General features: G+C 42.5%; 1 protein-coding gene across 5 annotated transcripts in view; it reads left to right on the top strand.

Annotated features, from left to right (window-relative positions):
- The first annotated feature begins 3,650 nt into the window (after window positions 1-3,650).
- Window positions 3,651-22,006, top strand: part of LOC123997884 (epithelial discoidin domain-containing receptor 1-like) — an 87,501-nt gene continuing 69,145 nt past the window's right edge. For 4 of the 5 annotated variants that reach the window (XM_046302543.1, XM_046302544.1, XM_046302542.1 and 1 more), the window contains exon 1: window positions 20,590-20,789. In XM_046302543.1, the coding sequence (XP_046158499.1) occupies window positions 20,605-20,789 (185 nt within the window). In that variant the 5' untranslated portion in view covers window positions 20,590-20,604. Of the gene's footprint in view, window positions 4,022-20,589; window positions 20,790-22,006 lie in introns of those variants that run through there. The other variant, XM_046302545.1, reaches the window with a different exon arrangement.

Raw genomic sequence — 22,006 nt, 5'->3', positions numbered from 1 at the left:
TCTCTCTCTTCTTCTCTCTCTCTCTCTCTCTCTCTCTCTCTCTCTCTCTCTCTCTCTCTCTCTCTCTCTCTCTCTCTCTCTCTCTCTCTCTCTCTCTCTCTCTCTCTCTCTCTCTCTCTCTCTCTCTTGGTGAATTCCTCACAGGATCAGACCTGCTTTTTATGCTTCACTAGGTTTCACTCAGAGTAGTGAGAGAGGAGGGAGAAAGTGAGGAGAGAAGAAGAGGGGTGGAGAGTGACACCACACCAAAATGGCTGGTAAGGGGCAGCATGTGTGGGTTTTAAAAAACAGCAAATGGAGAAAAAATAAATGTTGTAAAATGGAGAGAAATAATGTCAGAAAGGAGGGAGGAAGTAAAGGGAGACAGAGGGAAAGAAGGCCAGAAGAATAATGGTAAAAAAGGTCATAACATTTGGAGGGGTATTTGCGGTTGCCGGGGCAACCAACAAAGCCTTGCCAGTCAGGGGAAGAGCCCAGAAAAGAGTGTGAAAGCGAGAGAGAGGCAATGGCCTACACAAAGGATAGCAGCTGAAGTATTTCTCAGTAAGAATGAAAAAGAGCTTCTGATAGAAATGGGAGAATATTATTTTAATATTTTTTACTTTATTAACCCCATGGTGAACTTTTTGTATGAATATGCTTGAGGAACGGATAGTATTTAATATCTGTCAAACATTCATTTGAAGGTTTTCATCACCTTCATACATTTGGAAAATATCAGTTAAACATTACCTCAGAGATTACTGTAGTGTAACTGTTACATTGACCTACACATTCACCATTCGTCTCGGGGGGAAAATAACATCAAAAGCACTTTTGAGGCCACATACAGTTGCAGCAAAAGCTGTAAGTAAGTCTATGAAACAACCCTAGCAACCAGACAACATGCATAAATCAAGTTAGTGAAGTGTCTAAATAGATAGAAAGAACATGGTGGAAAACCCTATTCGTTTTTTTATTTTTTTATTTATTTAACCTTTATTTAACAAGGCCAAGATAAAGCAAAGCAGTGCGACACAAACAACATCACAGTTACACATGGAATAAACAAATGTACAGTCAATAACACAATAGGAAGAAATATATATACAGTGTGTGCAAAAACAATTGTATCCTTTATTTAACCAGGCAAGTCAGTTAAGAACAAATTCTTATTTTCAATGACAGCCTAGGAACAGTGGATTAACTACATATTCAGGGGCAGAAACAAAAGATTTGTACCTTGTCAGCTCGGGGGTTTGAACTCACAACCTTCCAGTTACTAGTCCAACGCTCTAACCACTAGGCTACCCTTAAGATTAGGGGGATAAGGCAATAAATAGGCCGTAGTGGTGAAGTAATTACAATTTATCAATTAAACACTTGAGTGATAGATGTGCAGAAGATGAATGTGCAAGTAGAGATACTAGGGTGCAAAGGAACCAACGAGAGCATACAGGTCGCAGTGGTGGGTAGTATATAGGGGTTTTGGTGACAAAACGGATGGCACTGTGATAGACTGCATCCAATTTGCTGAGTAGAGTGTTGGGGGCTATTTTATAAATGACATCGCTGAAGTCAAGGATCGGTAGGATAGTCAGTTTTACGAGGGTATGTTTGGCAGCATGAGTGAAAGATGCTTTGTTGTGAAATAGGAAGCCGATTCTAGATTTAATTTTGGATTGAAGATGCTTAATGTGAGTCTGGAAGGAGAGTTTACAGTCTAACCAGACAAAGAAAGGCCAGAAGTATACCGAATGGTGTCGTCTGCATAGAGGTGGATCAGATAATCACCAGCAGCAAGAGCGACATCATTGATATATACAGAGAAAATAGTCGGCCCGAGAATTGAACCCTGCGGCACCCCCATAGAGACTGCAAGAGGTTCAGCAGTTAAAAGTGGTTTATATGAAACACTTGGACTTTGAGGAGGAGACGGTTGAAATATAACCATTAAGAGGTTTAAAGAGAGATTTGGATTTGGGTCCAGATTTTCCAGTCAAACAAAAGAGTAGGTTTTTGGACTCAGGCTTGGGATTAGCATAAAGGCCAAAGGAAATGGCAGCTCTGCTATACAGGCAGGCAGGCAGGCAGGCAGGCAGACAGACAGACAGACAGACAGACAGACAGACAGACAGACAGACAGACAGACAGACAGACAGACAGACAGACAGACAGACAGACAGACAGACAGACAGACAGACAGACAGACAGACAGACAGACAGACAGACAGACAGACAGACAGACAGACAGACAGACAGACAGACAGACAGACAGACAGACAGACAGACAGACAGACAGACAGACAGACAGACAGACAGACAGAGTGTAAAGGAAAAGAGGGCATGCATGTAAAACTATTTGTGTCCATACATTATCTGGGTTTATGGGTGTTTGGAATATAGCATTTATGACTCTTTGTCCTCTGACATAAACCACACCATGCCTTCATGTTGACGTACTGAGATCAGGTAACATGCTGACCAATATACTGTACACACACAAACAGTCTATCAGTGGTTCAGTGCCCCTGTTCATCCAAAGTGGGTCTGCATCAGGCAGTGTTTGCTAATGACCTTTATTGTCCCACGCTGCTGATAGAGTGCCAGATAAAGTGAGCTTTTTCTCCTCGTGGCACCACACTGCGAGAGACGGGCAAGTACTGACACATAGCTGCCTAATACTCTTCCCCTCTCTCTCTCGCTCTTCTTGCCTTCTACTCATTTTCCTTCAGCATACTCAACTCCTAGGCTACTACACTGTCTGACTCTCATTGGCTTGATTTTAAAATAACAAATTGTTTTCATTAGAGTTTGTGTAGTGTGTTACTGTTACTGTTTGCTTGTTTCATTCACCTTACAAACTCTACTCTTTCACATTTATACTGAACAACACTTTTATCTCACATCTTAGGTTGAGTATTTTCTGTGTGAGCTTTGGTCTCCTCTCCAAGCCCTATTTTCACAACTCTTATGATCCAAAGTACTGTGCTTTAGTGTAAAACCTTCAATCACACTAATTATGGCCCAGGGGTGTAATAGTATACAGTTAAAGTGGCAAACTCTGTAATAAAGTTTACTTTTGGGGTAAATCCAAAGAAAGAACCCTAGATATATGTAGGCTACTGGCAACAGCTATGATGAGTGGATTGAAGAAGTGATAACAGATGAAAGTGTGCATCCCAAATGGCACCCTTTCCCCTACAGTGCACTACTTTGACCAGGACACATAGTCAAAAGTAGTACACTGTATTAGGAATTTGGTGTCATTTGGGAGACAACCTAAGTGTTGTTTTTGATATCTCACATAAAGTAAGGATGTTGATGCTGAAAACCAGGATACAGTTACCCAGACAGAAAGGTTGATTTTGTTAGGCTTACATGCAAGGGATTAAAAAGGTAAAATACCTCTGTTTTTTCCTCTGTATTATATTTCATATTCCCCCAATCTCTCAATTCCTTTAACAAATAAAAATCACTTTATACCCAGGGGCTTACTCATATTTACAGTGTTGTTGTCGGGCCATGGGTCCCACCCAGGGCGACTACTGATTGGCTGTTTGATGGTAGAATATTCAACAAGCACCTGGCTAGCTGTTGTGATTGGACACAGCCAGTGCAGTTATGTAAATGAGCACCTGGTGCTGGCCTCTGGGTGAGCTGAGGTTGGAGCAGGGTTCTTTGTGCGCAGCTGAGGCGAGGTTTCCGCGGTGAAGTAGACGAATAGAGAGCGACGAACAAACGGAACGGAGATATGAACGGTTTTCTCGTCCCGTTTTCACTTTAATCTTGACAAATGTGAGCTAGACAACTTGACATTTCATCTAAATTTTTGGACGTAACGTGTCGCCTATTTTGGAGTGCTTTGTTGTTTTCAGAGTTTAAAGAAAGGTCGAACGCGCCGCGCTACAACTGCAGGCAGCGTTGGATTATTCCCGTGGCGGAATATTTTGGTGGACAGTCACAGTCCGACACATTGCGCACGGGATATTCAAAACATTTAGAAGTTGCGATTGGTGTCTCATTTCGCCGTGACTTTTAGGTAAGTGGTGAAAACGACATAACGTTTATGCATTGATAAAGAGGTTACATATCAGTACGCACTGTCAATAAACGCAAAATGCTAAATCGCTTTACTCATGCCAGTTATGGAGCTGCTGTGGGTAGGCTATCTTAGACGGTTACATGAGGTATTTATGTCCGTTTGTCTGTGAATGGGTGTTTGTGGGCCTCGCTGTGTCGATTGGCGTCAAACAGTCTCGGGGTAAGGCGGGGAAGGCTGGTTTGGACTCCGGCCATGGCACTCTGGAAGCGCATAGTGAGGTGTAACGTTGCAACCACATTGCTTGTTTGCCTGGCCTGGTGATTTGATAGTCTATCTTCCACGAGTCAACGAACTAATTACTTAGTTATTACATTGCATCATTCACGTCTTCATTGGTGATATACAAAGTAGCTTGTTAAGGCTATTGTAATTAGGCTACATTGTATCCCTGCAGTATAAAAAGTAGCCTAATGTATAGATAGCGTAGTTACAGTACATTGTATCTCTCTAAGGGACAACAGAACTGATAACCCATAACATCGGCTTCTTATTAGACCACATAGTCTTAACTGCTCTTCACGTCATTCTATTATTTGATAGATGACCACTGTAATACCAGTGTATAAACAGTGTATTACCTAAAAAACGCAGTTGTTCAATCGTTTTTTGTTCTTAGTAGGCCACCTATATGAAATAGCTGGTCTGCTTTAGGCCAAGGTCTATGTGGACATTTAGTTCTTTCGTGCATATCCTTATGTAGGCTACATTTTCCATGAGATCTCTTAGGTGCTTATCTGATTTACTGCCCACAATTGACCCCCCTAACGCATTCCATACTAAATAAGCTTCCAGTGACATGGTTCGCTTTGAATGACCCAGTCTGTAAACTATAGAACTATAGAGGTAATGGGCCGATTCTATTGATATGGTGCTCCTCAAACCCAGTCGGTGTTAAACACAATACATTCTACGGATGCTGAGTACTAAAACTGTAAAAGGCAAAGGCTCAACAAAATCAAGGCTCCTTGATGTGAGAAGAATGGGGTCAATAAAATGTTGAATGTCTACCATGATGACCTCATAGCGTCCAGGTGGCCATTGTCACACCGAGATGGAACATGGCGCGGTTATTGACCTTACGACCTCGCGCAACAAGCAGGTGACCCCAAACAAGGCAGAGCCGCTTGGATTTCGTCCCCGTGGGATACACCAGTGTAGCGAATGGGGAGTTCTCCTCTGGGAAGCAATCAGTCACTGGAACAAAACAGTGTTTGTTGTTTGGCTGGGGGGGGGGTGTTTAGCTGCCTGTGGTTTTGTTAATAGATAAAAAGACAATAAAACCCTTTTCCTATCCTCTCTTTCTCTCTCTCAGTTCAATTCAAGGGGCTTTATTGACATGGGAAACATGTTTACATTGCCAAAGCAAGTGAAATGGATAAACACTAAATATTACTCACACACGTTCCAAAATAATAAAATCATTTAAAATGTCATATGTCGATATACAGTCTTGTAATGATAGGCAAATAGGAAAAGTAAAATAAATAAACATAAATATGGGTTGTATATGAAATGGTGTTTGTTCTTCACTGGCTGCCCCTTTCTTGCGGCAACAGGTCACACATCTTGCTGCTGTGTTGGCACACTGTGGTATTTCACCTAACAGATATGGGAGTTTCTGAAAGTTAGATTTTTTTTCTTCTTCAAATTCTTTTTGGGTCTGTGTAATCTGAGGGAAAATGGCAACCTTTCTCAATAGCAAGGCTATGCTCACTTAGTCTGTACATAGTCAAAGGCTTTCCTTTATTTTGGTATTCTGCCACTGTGTACGCTGTTTTGGGCCAAATAGCTTTCTAGTTTGTTCAGCTTTTTAGTTCATTTTTTCCAATGTTTCAAGTAATTCACTTTTTGTTTTCTCGTGATTTAGTTGTGTCTTATTGTGTTGCTGTCCTGGGGCTCTGTGGGGTATTTGGTAGTTTTTGATATTTTATTAGGATCACCATTAGCTGTTGCAAAAGCAGCAGCTACTCTTCCTGGGTTCCACACAAAACATGAAACATGACATAATACAGAACATTAATAGACTGTGTTTGTGAACAGCGCCACAGGACCAGCTTGCTTAGGGGACTCTTCGCCAGGTTCATCTCTGTAGATGATGGCTTTCTCTCGTGCTCTCTCTCTCACCCTCTCTCTTTTTCTTTCTCTCTCCCCTATTTCTCTCTCTCTCTCTCTATGCCTCCTCTCTGTCCCCTACTCGCTCACTCTCCCCTACTCCCCTCTCCTGTGCTAGTAGTACCAGTGAAGAGTGAGGACAGAGAGGAGGAGCATTGTGTTGATAGATAGACCCTAAGGGATCTGTTCTATCCCTCTCTAATGGGCATTTGGATGCTAATTCCTCCATGTCGTCCGAAGAGGATGGTTGTCAATTCATAGTCTGGTTCTATCAGCTGTAGAGAAGAGACGAGAAGAGATTATAGCCTACAGTATTTAGATCAAACTTCAACAATGTGAGTATACCGCTGCATACAAATTGGATTCTTGTGAATTCTTTGGAGTTCTGTACAGGAAAGATGAATTTACAGAGTCAGAATGATTTTCTTTGTACGTGCTCTATGCAAGTTGTCTGTTCAGTCTATCAGTAAGAGATATCTGTTGGGAGCATTTAAAAATAATAATGAGCAAATATTGTACAATCCAGGTGTGCAAGGCTCTTAGAGACTTACCCATAAAGACTAACAGTTGTAATCGCTGACTAAGGTGATTTTAAGTGTATTGAGTCAGGGGGTTGAATACTTATATAATCAAGGTATATTAGTGTTTCATAATTATTATTATTATTTTTTTCACTTTTGACATTGCAGAGTATTTTGTGTAGATCATTAACAACAAATCAATTTTAATCACATAACAAAATGTGGAAAAAGTCAAGGGGTGTGAATACTTTCTGAATACACAGTAGATGTAAGCGGTATCCAGTCATACAGCAGTATGTTAAAGATGAATAATTAATGTATAATGTAACTGGGTTTAGGTGATTGTGAAGCATTCAGGTTTAGTCTCCGCCAGTATACAGTCACACAGGTTAATCATTGACCTCGCTGCTGATGACACCATTGTCCTCTTTTTCAGGTCATTGTGTTTATGAGATGTAGTGTTAGGTAGAGAGACTGTAAAGTTAAATGACTTCAATCTTCAAAGGGATGCGCTCGCATGTAAAAAAAAATATATATATATTTTACCGGTTCATGAAACGTGGATCAAAATAACAAATGAATCACACACTGCCTGCTTGCAAAACCTCACCTCTTTATTGCAATCTACTGTATTTCAATAGTCAATGCTTCCATCTATCATTGAGGTCTGTTGAACTAAACATTGGCTATTGAAATAATAAAGAGCTGAAATTTTGCAAGCATAAACAGTGTACAGGATTTAGTTTTATAATCTGTAATCTGCGATTAAAACATAGTAATATAGCATCCTTTTATGGAGTGTATGGCTTGTATGGAAACAGTTATCTAGTCGTCCATATCACTGGGGTTTGTTTTGGACTAATTGGCTCCCAACAGGCTGTCCGACCTCACGTTCAGGAATAATTAAATTACCAAGGATGAGCAGGTTCCATCCACATGCTCAGACAAAGTAGTCTTTTACGGGAGACACATCCAAAAAGAAACCATTGGCTAAATTGTTTATCTCTTGTCCTAAACCAATTTCCCCTTGGTCTCGACAGCTAGCTAGATATTTCAATCCAAATTCTTTCCCATACTTTTCTCTTGAGCATTTGAATGCCGGTCAAAGAAAGAGGAAGAGAGAGATGAAGAAAAGAGAGAGAGAAACTCTAAATTGCATAATGGGCGGTGACACTTAAAAGCGGGATGTGAAGTCTTTTTGGGTTCTGTGTGTCGGTTTGTTTTAAATCTAAAAGGAAACCATTTCTGAGACCCATTTGATCTCCCTCTCTCTATCTGTCTCTCCCTCTGCCCCATCCAACATACCTTTAATGCAGTAATTTAGTATTCTGCCAATCTGTCTCTCTCCAAATCTCTCTGAACATCTCCTCTTTCACTTTATCTTCTACCACTCCCTCTCTCTCTCTCTCTGTCCCCCTAATGCTGAAGCAGCATTAGATAATTTTTCCCTTTATTCCTTTCCCTCATCTTCCCATCTCTTTATCATTAACACCCCTCCCCCCCTCTGCCTCCACTCATCTGTGAGGTTACCTTCCTCCCAACCCTGATAGATAGTGTTGGTATGGGGCTGGGTAAACAGTTTGTCTATTGACTGTGGCTGGACTGTTTGAATGAGTGAATCTGTCAGTGTATCTTATCTGGGGATCTCACATACCCTCAGCATATCATGCCAACATAAGAGCTGACTGGAATTCCTCTGTCTGCATGCAGTATAATGAGGACATCTTCAGGGTTGTTCATTTCAGTGATACAGTCAGGAAGTATTTGAATAGTGAAGTGTGTGCCCCCAAACAAACTAAAAGGCATTTCACATTATTATATTGTAATGATTTTACTGAATAAATTCATTTTTTATTTTTTTTATGAGTCAGAGTCACTGGGCTCTAAAAGTGTCTCTCCACATTCTATATGACGGCTATCATATTTGCCTACGATAAGTATGGAAACGAACAAACTTCAGTCGACTTAAATCTAAAATAATGAGTTACTTTTATTTCATCTCTCTCTCTCTCTCTCTCTCTCTCTCTCTCTCTCTCTCTCCTCTCTCTCCGTTGACTCCCGTGTTACAGTATCCCACCCCCGCAGTCATTACTCTGGGCTTCCAGACGACTCTAGAAAACTTTTGAAAAGCATCAGGTTAAAAATGCCACGGTGCCATGCTGAACAACAAAGAATTGCTTATTTTATAATTTTGCGTCCCAAATTGCACCCTATTCCCTATATATAGTGCACTACTTTTGACCAGAGCTCTCCTAGGCAATAGGTAATAGGGTGCCATTTGGGACTGAGCCTATGCCTCTTTATCACCTCAGTGTTCTGAGTAACACCATCCCTGTTGAGGTTCTGACTATGACATCAGCCTTCCCCTTCCAGGCATTAGGACCAGGATACTGCCGTGTGAAGTGTCAGTGAGCTCTTTTTAGGAGCAGAGAGAAATGAGCTGGTAGAGGGATCAACCGATGCCTGAGGGGTGGAAAATGATAATGGGTGTGTTCATGTGTGTGTCAGCGTGAGTTACATCTAGTACCAGACTCCACATTAATCAGGTAATCAGGAACTACTCCAGAGCCCAGATTTGGTTTGTTGTGTGTTTGAATAGTCCAGACTGACATTAAACAGCTCTGAGGGTGTCTTCAGCCTTCCCCTGCGTGACCATTTATTTGTCTTGATGAAGAAGTTGGTTAGTGAAGTCTGTTTTCTCACTGCAGTTCTAAATGCTGAGCCTCGCACAACACATTCCGGTTTGACCTGCTCTCTCTCTTTTCTCTCGGTCTCCAAACTATTCCTCCCTCCTTTTCCCTCCCGTCCTCCTTTCCATTTCAATGCTAAGTCACTGGGTGAATCATTCTCACCCTCCTGCTGCCAAGGTCCCGTCTTTGTCTAACGCTGTATAATGCTTACTCTATATTTCTGAGTCAGGCTTCTAAATATGGAAGCCCCCCCCCCTCTCTCTGCTCCTCTACTCCTCTCTACCACTTCTTCCTCATCTACCAGTTTCTCGTTTCTTCTCCTCTCCCCCTTTTCTCTCCGACTCTCTCTCTCACCACCATAGTGGACCGGGCGGCAGTCCGTTTTCTCTCCCCATTGTGAGAGTAGCACGGTGTCGTCACGTACTTCTCCTTTCTCTCATCCCCTCTTTCTCTCCTCCCCTTCATCCCCCTTTCTTTCGCCTCTCCGCAGACAGGTGGCCGTGAGACAGTGTAAATTGAATTCAGGGAATTGGTCTGAGGCCTTGTGTCACACTAGAACTGTAACAAACCCTCAGAGGCCCAGTATAGTTAGTCAGTCTAGCATCACAGATTGATATTCACTCTATCGCTAGTATGTCATTAGGATGTCAATGCTACTAGAGCTGTATCACATAATCTGTATAGTATATGTCTCATATGGAAAACAGTACATCATAAGTTAGATAGTTACTGTTATTCCTATGCCTAGGGCTCAATTCAGTTAAAACATCATTCTTTTTTCAGCGCTAAAATTTTCTCACCAAGACTATGTTTATAGCTTGAGACTTAAAGAGATTTGACAGGTTCTTAATTCAGATTCAGTGGCAGTACACCTCCCTGGATTTTCGTGACTGCACTTCTCTCCCATCTAGGGCGGCAGGTAGCCTAGCGGTTAGAGCATTGGGTCAGTAACCGAAAGGTTGCTGGTTCGAATACCTGAACTGATCAGGTGAAAAATCTGTTGACGTGCCATTGAGCAAGGCACTTAACCCTAATTTTCTCCGGGGGCGCCATACTACTGTGGCTGACCCTGTAAAGCAACGTATTTCACTGCACCTATCTGGTGTATGTGACAATGAAACATACTGAACCACAATATAAATGTAAGATGCAACTATTTCAAAGATTTATTTCAAAGAGTTACAATTCATATGAGAAAATCAGTCAATTGAAATTAATTTATTCAGCCCTAATCTATGGATTACACATGAGTTGGTCATAGATACCTTAAAATAAATGGGCCTCACATTGGGCCTCAGGATCTCATCACTGTATTTCTGTGCATTCAAATTGCCATCGATAAAATGTAATTGTGTTTGTTCATAGCTTATGCCTGCGCATATCAAAACCCAACCACCAAAATGTGGCACACTGTTCACAACGTTGACATCAGCAAACCGCTCACCCACATGATGCCATACACGTGGTCTGCGGTGGTGAGGCCGGTTGAACGTATTGACAAATTCTCTAAAACGATTTTGGAGGAGGCTTATGGTAGAGAAAATAACATTCAATTATCTGGCAACAGCTCTGGTGGACATTCCCGCAGTCAGCATGCCAATTGTATGCTCCCTCTAAACTTGAGACACCTGTGGCATTGTGTTGTGTGACAAAACTGCACATTTTAGAGGGGCCTTTTATTGTTCCCAGCACAATGTGCACCTGTGTAATGATCATGCTGTACAAATGCTCACAAACAGTGATGTAAACAAATTTGGCCACAAAATTAGAGAGAAATAAGTTTTTTTTGCATCCGAAACATTTCTGGGAACTTTTATTTCAGCTCATGAAACATGGGACCACACTTTACATGTTGCGTTTAAAAAACAAAAATGTTCTGTGTGTGTGTGTGTGTGTGTGTATACATATATATACATATATACATACATACATACATACATACATACATACATACATACATACATACATACATACATACATACATACATACATACATACATACATACATCCAGGTAAAAACTATGTCATGGAAAGAGCTGGTGTTTCTTGACACACTCAAACTGGTGAACCTGTTTTGTTCAAAAGCACTTAAATATTTTGTCAGTGTATGTATCCAGAATAATGTTTCCTCCCCTTCATCTATGGATTGAAATGAGGGAGTGTATGTATTATGGAGAGAGGGAGTGTAGCTCCACTAGGACAGGTGTAATCATCCGTTTGAGGCCCAGAGCAGTTCCCTGGACGTGCACGGACAAGTACGGAGATCTTAGCCCCGTCTGAGAAACAAAACAAAACCGTTGGAGTGAGAGTGAAACAAAATTCTTGTCCCGTGGGAACCTATTGGAGTCCCACTCTGAGTCCAAAATGGCACCCTATTCCCTACACAGTGCTTTACTTATGAACAGGGCCCTTTTTTTCTAAATTAAAAAATAATAATAATATTGTAGATTGTGGCTTATATCAATGTATTGTCTGCATCATTTCCATTCCCCTTATATTACATACATATATACATACATTTAAAAAATATATATATATATATGTGATGAGTAACCTTGCCGGAGACTTGAAAGCTTTGTCAACTTCTAGATCTGATGCCGAGGTTTAAGCTCAGTGAGGTTTAAGCTCAGTGTGCTAACGTGGTCAAGATCTGATGCCTAGGCTTTAGCTCAGTGTGCTAACGTGGTCTAGATCTAATGCCTAGGCTTTAGCTCAGTATGCTAACATGGTTTAGATCTGATGCCTTGACTTTAGCTCAGTGTGCTAATGTGGTCTAGATCTGATGCCTAGGCTTTAGCTCAGTGTGCTAACGTGGTCTAGATCTGATGCCTAGGCTTTAGCTCAGTGTGCTAACGTGGTCTAGATCTGATGCCTAGGCTTTAGCTCAGTGTGCTAACGTGGTCTAGATCTGATGCCTAGGCTTTAGCTCAGCAGTTTAAGTTGGTCACGTACACAGTCTAGCAGATGTTAAAGCTGGTGCAGCGAAATACTTGTGTTACTAGCTCCTACCAATGCAGTAAAAAGTAAAATAGCATGTCAAGAATCCAGTATATAAATACATATGCGTTGTGTGTATAAACAGTGTAACTAAAATGTCATGTACAGTGGTATAAATATTAGAATGAGCTACACTACGTAACCAAAGTATGTGGACACCTGCTCGCTGAAAATCTCATTCCAAAATCATGGACATGAATTAATATGGAGTTGGTCCCCCCTTTGCTGCCATAACAGCCTCCACTCTTCTGGGAAGGCTTTCCACGAGATGTCGGAACATTGCTGCGGGGACTTGCTTCCATTCAGCCACAAGAGCATTAGTGAAGTAGGGCACTGATGTTGGGCGATTAGCCCTGGCTCGCAGTCGGTGTTCCAATTCATCCCAAAAGTGTTCGATTGAGTTGAGGTCAGGGTTCAAGTTCAAGGGTCAAGTTCTTCCACACCGATCTCAACAAACCATTTCTGTATGGAACTCACTTTGTGCACAGGGGCATGGTCATGCTGAAACAGGAAAGGGCCTTCCCCAAACTGTTGCCACAAAGTTGGAAGCACAGAATCGTCTAGAATGTCTTTGTATGCTGTAGCGTTTAAGATTTCCCTTCACTGGAACTAAGGGGCCAACTTTACAATTGGCACTATACATTGGGGCAGGTAGCGTTCCCCTGGCATCCGCAAATCCCAGATTAGTCCGTCGGACTGCCAGATTAATCACTCCAGAGAACGCGTTTCCACTGCTCCAGAGTCCAATGGCAGCTTTGCATTGCGTGTGGAATATAAATATATAAAGTGCATTCTGAAATTATTCAGATCCCAAAAAATACATTACAGCCTTATTCTAAAATGTATTAAATAAAAAAACATAAATCTACACGAAATACCCCATAAAGACAAATCTAAAAACGTTTATACATTTTTAAAATTTGACCTAATTTATAAAAAATAAAATAATAATAATAATAAAATATATCATAATAGTAAATAGAAATACCTTATTAAGTATTCAGACCCTTTGCTCTGAGACTTGAAATTTAGCTCAGGTGAATCCTTGATGTTACTACAACTTTTTCTTTTCTTTTTTTCCCCCCATTTTGTGGTATCCAATTGTTTTTTTAGTAGCTACTATCTTGTCTCATTGCTACAACTCCCATACGGGCTCGGGAGAGACGAAGGTTGAAAGTCATGCGTCCTCCAATACACCAACCAATTTTTATAAATTTGCCAACATTGCTAAAAAAAGTTTTTGCTTTGTCATTGTTGGGTATTGTGTGTCGATTGATGAGGGAAAAAAACGTTTAATCTGTTTTAGAATAGGCTGTAACGTAACAAAATATGGAAAAAGTCAAGGGGTCTGAATACTTTCCGAATGCACTGTATGTATATGAATGGTGTGTATGGACAGTATGTGAATAGAAAGGGTGTGCATAGCAGTGGTTATATACTAGCTAATGTCTCGATGTAATAAATAGTATTTAGCTCAATGTTCTAGATCAAATGCCTAAGCTTTAGCTCATTGTGCTAATGTTGTCTAGATTCTCCCAGGTGATCTTGGTTCCATACGGGCTTGGATCCATACTCCGGCAACAACAGAGGAGTTTTAGTTAATTGTTCAGAATTGTACAGGTTCCGTTTCTCCAATCTGCAGTGTGGGTGTGGGCGTATAGGACAGAGGTCTAGGGCTATTATGCTCCAACAGAAAATGAATATTCCTCCTTTTGATTCTGTCATCTTGATGCAGATCAATGACAGGGAGCAAAAGCATGAGTCAGTGTTTGGCTTTAGGACTACTTACAGACTTTGTAATTAAACTCAAAACTCCATTAAATGTGCTAATGTGAATCTATTCATTATTAGTTTAGTTTTGCTTCAGGATGAAAAAAAGTATTACTATTTAACATCCATACATGTTGTATTGACGTCCAACTAATGGCTTCATATGGCTTCTGTCGCTGTTGACGACCAAGCTTAATTTCCCCAGCAGGACAACCTGAACCTGTGGTCTTCAATCATCATCTGTCTGCTTTACTATATAGGCCAGTGGCGGTCGGTGCCGTTTGAGATGAGGGAGGATTTGAAAACTTTTTCACAGCGTATTGGATGACTGTCATTCATGTTCCAGTCACCCAGCTCAATGTAACATCGATAGGTTTAGGCTTCTACATGATACTCACATTTTCATGATGTTGCTACAACCTAGCCTATGAATTAAAGTTTACAAACGTAGGTGCACAGGTAAAGAGAATTTTGAGTAATCAAGGTGACAGAGTGAGACATTCAATACCGGCTTCCACACTCTTGCCTGCACCTAGCTGATCTGTGGTGTAATCATTAGTCCAACAGTTGCAAATGACAGTTTCTATTAGACAAATTCTGGTATGTTTATCCCCGTTTCGTTCCGTTTAAGAATTGTTTTTCAACAGAATCGTCAGAATGAATACACCACTGATAACACACAAACACAGTTCAGGGCGATTCCCTGATCCACCTCTACGCAGACGACACCATTGTATACACTTTCGGCCCGTCATTGGACACTGTGCTATCTAACCTCCAATCGAGCTTCAATGCCATACAACACTCCTTCCGTGGCCTCCAACTGCTCTTAAACGCTAGTAAAACCAAATGCATGCTTTTCAACCGATCGCTGCCTGCACCCGCATGCCAGACTAGCATCACCACACTGGATGGCTCCGACCTTGAATATGTGGACACCTATAAGTACCTAGATGTCTGGCTAGACTGCAAACTCTCCTTCCAGACCCATATCAAACATCTCCAATCGAAAATCAAATCAAGAATCGGCTTTCTATTCCGCAACAAAGCCTCCTTCACTCACGCTGCCAAGCTTACCCTAGTAAAACTGACTATCCTACCGATCCTCGACTTCGGCGACATTATCTATAAAATTGCTTCCAACACTCTTCTCAGCAAACTGGATGCAGTTTATCACAGTGCCATCCGTTTTGTCACTAAAGCACCTTATACTACCCACCACTGCGACTTGTATGCTCTAGTCGGCTGGCCCTCGCTACATATTCGTCGCCAGACCCACTGGCTTCAGGTCATCTACAAGGCCATGCTAGGCAAAGCTCCGCCTTATCTCAGCTCACTGGTCACGATGGCAACACCCATCCGTAGCACGCGCTCCAGCAGGTGTATCTCATTGATCATCCCTAAAGCCAACACCTCATTCGGCCGCCTTTCGTTCCAGTACTCTGCTGCCTGTGACTGGAACGAATTGCAAAAATCGCTGAAGTTGGAGACTTTTATCTCCCTATCAACTTCAAACATCAGCTAGCTGAGCAGCTAACCGATCGCTGCAGCTGTACATAATCTATTGGTAAATATCACACCCATTTTCACCTACCTCATCCCTACAGTTTTTATTTATTTACTTTTCTGCTCTTTTGCACACCAATATCTCTACCTGTACATGATCATTTATCACTCCAGTGTTAATCTGCAATATTGTAATTATTCGCCTACCTCCTCATGCCTTTTGCACACATTGTATATAGACTCCCCTTTTTTTCTCTGTGTTATTGACTTGTTAATTGTTTACTCCATGTGTAACTCTGTGTTGTCTGTTCACACTGCTATGCTTTATCTTGGCCAGGTCGCAGTTGCAAATGAGAACCTGTTCTCAACTAGCCTACCTGGTTAAATAAAGGTGAAAAAAAAAATAGCAGCCACAGACTTCCTCTGGAAGTTGTCATAATTACTGAGTCAGTCTATGGAAGGGGGTGAGAACCATGAGCCTCCTAGGTTTTGTATTGAAGTCAATGTATCCAGAGGAGGACAGAAGCTAGCTGTCCTCCGGCTACACATGGTGCTACCCTACAGAGTCATGCTGAGGCTACTGTAAACCTTCATTGCAAAACAGTGTGTTTTAATCAATTATTTGGTGACATTAATATATTTAGTATAGTTTTATCTAAAAACGAGAACTTTAATGTTTCACTATTCTTATGAAATTCACTGAGGAGGATGGTCCTCCCCTTTCTCTTCTGAGGAGCCTCCACTGATGTAGACATACTGAAGAATGTGCAATCGTAGAAATACAGCTCTTATGGAGCTGAGAGGGAGTTAGAGTAAGGAGTACTGGGGAAGGCCAAGATGACCTGATCCTAACTATAGAGGAGAGGAGGGGGCTAGGGAAAGGGAAAGGGAGAAGGAACATAATGGAGTAACTGGAAGTTTTACTCCCTTAATGATTGACTTCTACTTGGCCCAAGCTGCATATAATGAATCAGAGTTTATTACAATACTTTTTTACTCCTGTCTCACTTCCCTAAAGAGTTGATTCATTGGTCCTTGTTGCATAAATATTTTGTCTGTCAGTTCCTCGTCGCTTAGATTGGTTCAGAGCAATGTTATTGCATGGCATAAGTTTATGGTGTTGGCACTGGCAGTTAGGTGAAGGGAAAGTGTACTTATGTATGTGTGTGTGAGTTGTTGAAATGGTGTTTTGGAAAGCAGAGAGCCATTGTAATGAGTCATGCCACACTTCCCAAGGCCAAACTATTTCTGGAAATTAGTTCCCTTTCTTTCACTCTCTCAATCTTTTTCTATCACCGCCCGCTTTAAAAAATTACTTTTATGGGCCTCCCGGATGGCGCAGTGGTCTAAGGCACTGCATCGCAGTGCTAGCTCTACCACCAGAGACTCTGGGTTCGAGCCAAGGGTCTGTCGCAGCCGGCCGCAACCGGGACGTCCATGGGGCGACGCACAATTGGCCTAGAGTTGGTAGGGCTATCCTTGTCTCATCGCGCACTAGCGACTCCTGTGGCGGGCCGGGCACAGCGCGCGCTTACCAGGTCGCTAGGTGTACGGTGTTTCCTCTGAGACATTGGTGCGGCTGTCTTCCGGGTTGGATGTGCACTGTGCTAAGAAGCAGTGTAGCTTGGTTGTGTTTCGGAGGATGCATGGCTCTCTCTCCCCTCTCTCCCTCTCTCTCCTTCCTCACTCTCAAGCATGTTCTTAGTTTCTCTCTCCATCTGTCTTTCACCTCTCTCATCACTTTTTGTCCTTTTTAAATGACTCACTTTTCCTCTTCCTGCGCCATCCTGTCAAAATCAGTTCAGATTCCAAACTTCTGACTGGATGTACTTCCTGCTGACTGGTACTTCCTGGTATTGATGAAGTGTCAGCTGACACATACTAGTGAATCACTGGATGACTGAATGACTGGACCGCTGACTGACTGACCAACCAATAGTGCTGTTACATACAGCCTCATCATAGAGGATATCCACCACAGCCATTGTTCCCAGACAGATGGCTTCATTCCATCTGTGTGTTTGTTGTTCTTGGAATCCAGTGAGAGGGTCCATATGTGCCATTGAAGGACAACGCACCACACTACACTCCTCTCAGAGACAATTATCTTAGACCATCGATGAGACAATACTGTGCAGCTCTATTCATCGACCTGGCCAAGGCTTTCGACTGTCAATCACTACATTCTTATCGGCGGACTCAACAGCCTTGGTTTCTCAAATGACTGCCTCGCCTGGTTCACTACTTCTCAGACAGAGTTCAGTGTGTCAAATTGGAGGCCCTGTTGTGCGGACCTCTGGCAATCTATGGGGGTGCCACAGGGTTCAATTCTCGGGCCGACTCTTTTCTCTGTATACATCAATGATGCTGGTGATTCTCTGATCCACCTCGACACAGACGACATCATTCTGTATACTTCTGGCCCTTCTTTGGACACTGTGTTAACTAACCTCCAGACAATCTTCAATGCCATACAACTCTCCTTCCATGGCCTCCAACTGCTCTTAAATGCAAGCAAATCTAAATGCATGCTCTTCAACCGATCGCTGCCCGCACCTGCCGCACCAGCATCACTACTCTGGACGGTTCTGACTTAGAATATGTGGACAACTACAAATACCTAGATGTCTGGTTAGATTGTAAACTCTCCTTCCAGGCTCACATTAAGCATCTCCAATCCCAAATTAAATCTCGAATCAGCTTCCTATTTCGCAACAAAGCATCCTTCACTCATGCTGCCAAACATACCCTTGTAAAACTGACTATCCTACCGATCCTTGACTTCGGCGATGTCATTTACAAAATAGCCTCCAACACCCAGACTGCATCCAATTTGCTGAGTAATCACAGTGCCATCCATTTTGTCACCAAAGCCCCATATACTACCCACCACTGCGACCTGTATGTTCTCTTTGGCTGGACTCGCTTCATATTTGGCGCCAAACCCAGTGGCTCCAGGTCATCTATACGTCTTTGCTAGGTAAAGCCCCACCTTATCTCAGCTCATTGGCCACCATAACAGCACCCACCCGTAGCACGTGCTCCAGCAGGTATATTTCACTGGTCACCCACAAAGCCAATTCCTGCTTTGGCCGCCTTTCCTTCCAGTTCTCTGCTGCCAATGACTGGAACAAACTGCAAAAATCACTGAAGCTGGAGACTCATATCTCCCTCACTAACTTTAAGCACTAACTATCAGAGCAGCTCACATATCACTGCACCTGTATATAGCCCATCTGTAAACAGCCCATCCAACTACCTCATCCCCATACTATTATTATTATTTTTTGCTCCTTTGCACCTCAGTATCTCTACTTGTACATTCATCTTCTGTACATTTATCACTCCAGTGTTTAACTGCTAAATTGTAAATATTTCGCCCCTACGGCCTATTTATTGCCTTACCTCCCTAATCTTACCTCATTTGCACACATTGTATATAGATTTTTCTATTGTGTTATTGACTGTATGTTTGTTTATTCCATGTGTAACTCTGTGTTGTTGTTTGTGTCGCACTACTTTGCTTTCTCTTGGCCAAGTCGCAGTTGTAAATGATTACTTGTTCTCAACTGGCCTACCTGGTTAAATAAAGGTGAAATAACAAAAATGTATAAAATAAAAATGTCAATATCCCGATCGATCGAAGACCGGGTCAAAACTTTCTGTTGGGCGACTGTCCAAGAGGGCAGCCATCTTCCCTCGGCTTCAGTGACCAATGGTGTTCTGAGAACAATAACCAATGACATGGAGGAGAAGTACATTGAGTCAGATAGTTTAATAATACTTCAGGGAAAGGGTATCAGAACTTCTTGCAGGATTAGCAAAAATCCCTGCTGGATAGTAGCTCAGCACTCTAACTGCCACTATTGTTCTTCTGTCCAGGTACTGCCCCTCAGAACCAGTATCAGTGTTACCAGGCTAACAACAACCATGACCTAGCCTGGTCTCTGATCTGTTTCTGCTGTATTGTCAACAACAGCATAAATAAACAAAGGAGATCAATGAGTTAGCCAGCTAACTTGCCTAACTATTCTGAAATAACATTGTCGTTTCTTTAGAAAGATAAGCTTGAAATGGGCATGGTCTAATTGACTCAACAACCAATAACAAAATACAGAAACCCGGTATTAAACGGGTCCCGGGGCTAAATTATGAAAGACCGTCGTATCGATACGCTCAGACGTTATCGGTTCTGGTTTCGGCACTGGAGAAATTAAGAAAATACTTTTCCTATTGCTACATAAATGTTATTTTGCACATTTTATCTCGCCAACCGTTTCCAATTTGCAATAAGATCAAGACATTTGTCTATGATGCATTTTCATTATTCCCAATTCAGAAGAGAACTCTCTGTCGCGCGGAGCCTGCCTGTCTCTCTCTCTCACACACACACACACACACACACACACACACACACACACACACACACACACACACACACACACACACACACACACACACACACACACACACACACACACACACACACACACACACACACACAAAAGAAAGACCCTGCTCTTAGTTAGTGACGATGGTGGAGAGAACTAAACGTTCAAAAGTGTGGTTCCACTTCACCAGAGTCGATGCTCGTTGCCGCAAGTGCAACAAGACTTTTGCTCGTGTTTCCGCCCTTACAAGCAATCTGTCCAAACATCTATTGAAAGTGCATCATGTACAGGCAGAGAAATGCACAGTTTTCGAATGCCTAGCTCGTAGTTCATCTCTCGTTGCCTGATCTACGTTAGGTATGTATGCTAGCAGCCTAGAGCCAACACACAGAGTTCGCTAGATTGATTATGAGAACATGAGTTCATGACCAAAAGGAACCATTAGCCAGCTGTATGTTTAGCTGTGGGTGCGTTCAAAAATTAAATCACCCATTTAAAGATTTTGCAACTTTTTTGTTAAATTTGCAGCAACAATGAACCAACCTGCTGCTCCCTCTAATACCGCTGGTCCAAGCCAAAGACAAGCCCAAAGCCCCTTCACGCTGGCAGCTAGTGGGAGGATGACTGAGGAGAAGGTGAATGAGTGCCACCTAGCCGAGACCAAGTTCATAGTGAAAGGCCTACACCTCTTTGCAACAGTGGAGTCCAAGGGCTTTAGGTAACAGTCTGTCAGTATATATATTGAGTTGTATTGTATGTTTAGGATATAGTAGTATAAAAGGGTTGTATGTTAGTCCCATCACTCCACAATACAATACACAACAACACAATAATTCAATAATGATAATTAAACGCATGAAAACTATATTTCTTTTACTGTAGGGGGATGAGCAAGGCACTCAACCCCAAATATACCCCTCCCTCCAGGAGTTACCTCAGTGACACATTCATTCCTACCTGGTATGGGGTAGAAAAGGCCAATGTGATCACTGAGCTGAAGGACGTGCCAAAGCTGGCCATCACATCAGACGAGTTACAGTGCACTACAGAAGCCAGGGCAGTATAAAACAAGGTCCTCCACACCAGGGCAGTGTAAAACAAGGTCCTCCACACCAAGGCAGTGTAAAACAAGGTCCTCCACACCAGGGCAGTGTAAAACAAGGTCCTCCACACCAGGGCAGTGTAAAACAAGGTCCTCCACACCAGGGCAGTGTAAAACAAGGTCCTCCACACCAGGGCAGTGTAAAACAAGGTCCTCCACACCAGGGCAGTGTAAAACAAGGTCCTCCACACCAGGGCAGTGTAAAACAAGGTCCTCCACACCAGGGCAGTGTAAAACAAGGTCCTCCACACCAGGGCAGTGTAAAACAAGGTCCTCCACACCAGGGCAGTGTAAAACAAGGTCCTCCACACCAAGGCAGTGTAAAACAAGGTCCTCCACACCAGGGCAGTGTAAAACAAGGTCCTCCACACCAGGGCAGTGTAAAACAAGGTCCTCCACACCAGGGCAGTGTAAAACAAGGTCCTCCACACCAGGGCAGTGTAAAACAAGGTCCTCCACACCAGGGCACTGTAAAACAAGGTCCTCCACACCAGGGCAGTGTAAAACAGAATGTCCTCCACACCAGGGCAGTGTAAAACAGAATGTCCTCCACACCAGGGCAGTGTAAAACAGAATGTCCTCCACACCAGGGCAGTGTAAAACAGAATGTCCTCCACACCAGGGCAGTGGAAAACAGAATGTCCTCCACACCAGGGCAGTGGAAAACAGAATGTCCTCCACACCAGGGCAGTGTAAAACAGAATGTCCTCCACACTAGGGCAGTGGAAAACAGAAGGTCTTCCACACCAGGGCAGTGGAAAACAAGGTCCTCCACACCAGGGCAGTGGAAAACAGAATGTCCTCCACACCAGGGCAGTGGAAAACAGAATGTC

The sequence above is a fragment of the Oncorhynchus gorbuscha genome, linkage group LG15, assembly GCF_021184085.1.
Source record: "Oncorhynchus gorbuscha isolate QuinsamMale2020 ecotype Even-year linkage group LG15, OgorEven_v1.0, whole genome shotgun sequence".
Classification (NCBI taxonomy): Eukaryota; Metazoa; Chordata; class Actinopteri; order Salmoniformes; family Salmonidae; genus Oncorhynchus; species Oncorhynchus gorbuscha.
Note: the sequence above shows the minus strand (reverse complement) of the source record. Positions and strands in the feature narration are given on the sequence as shown.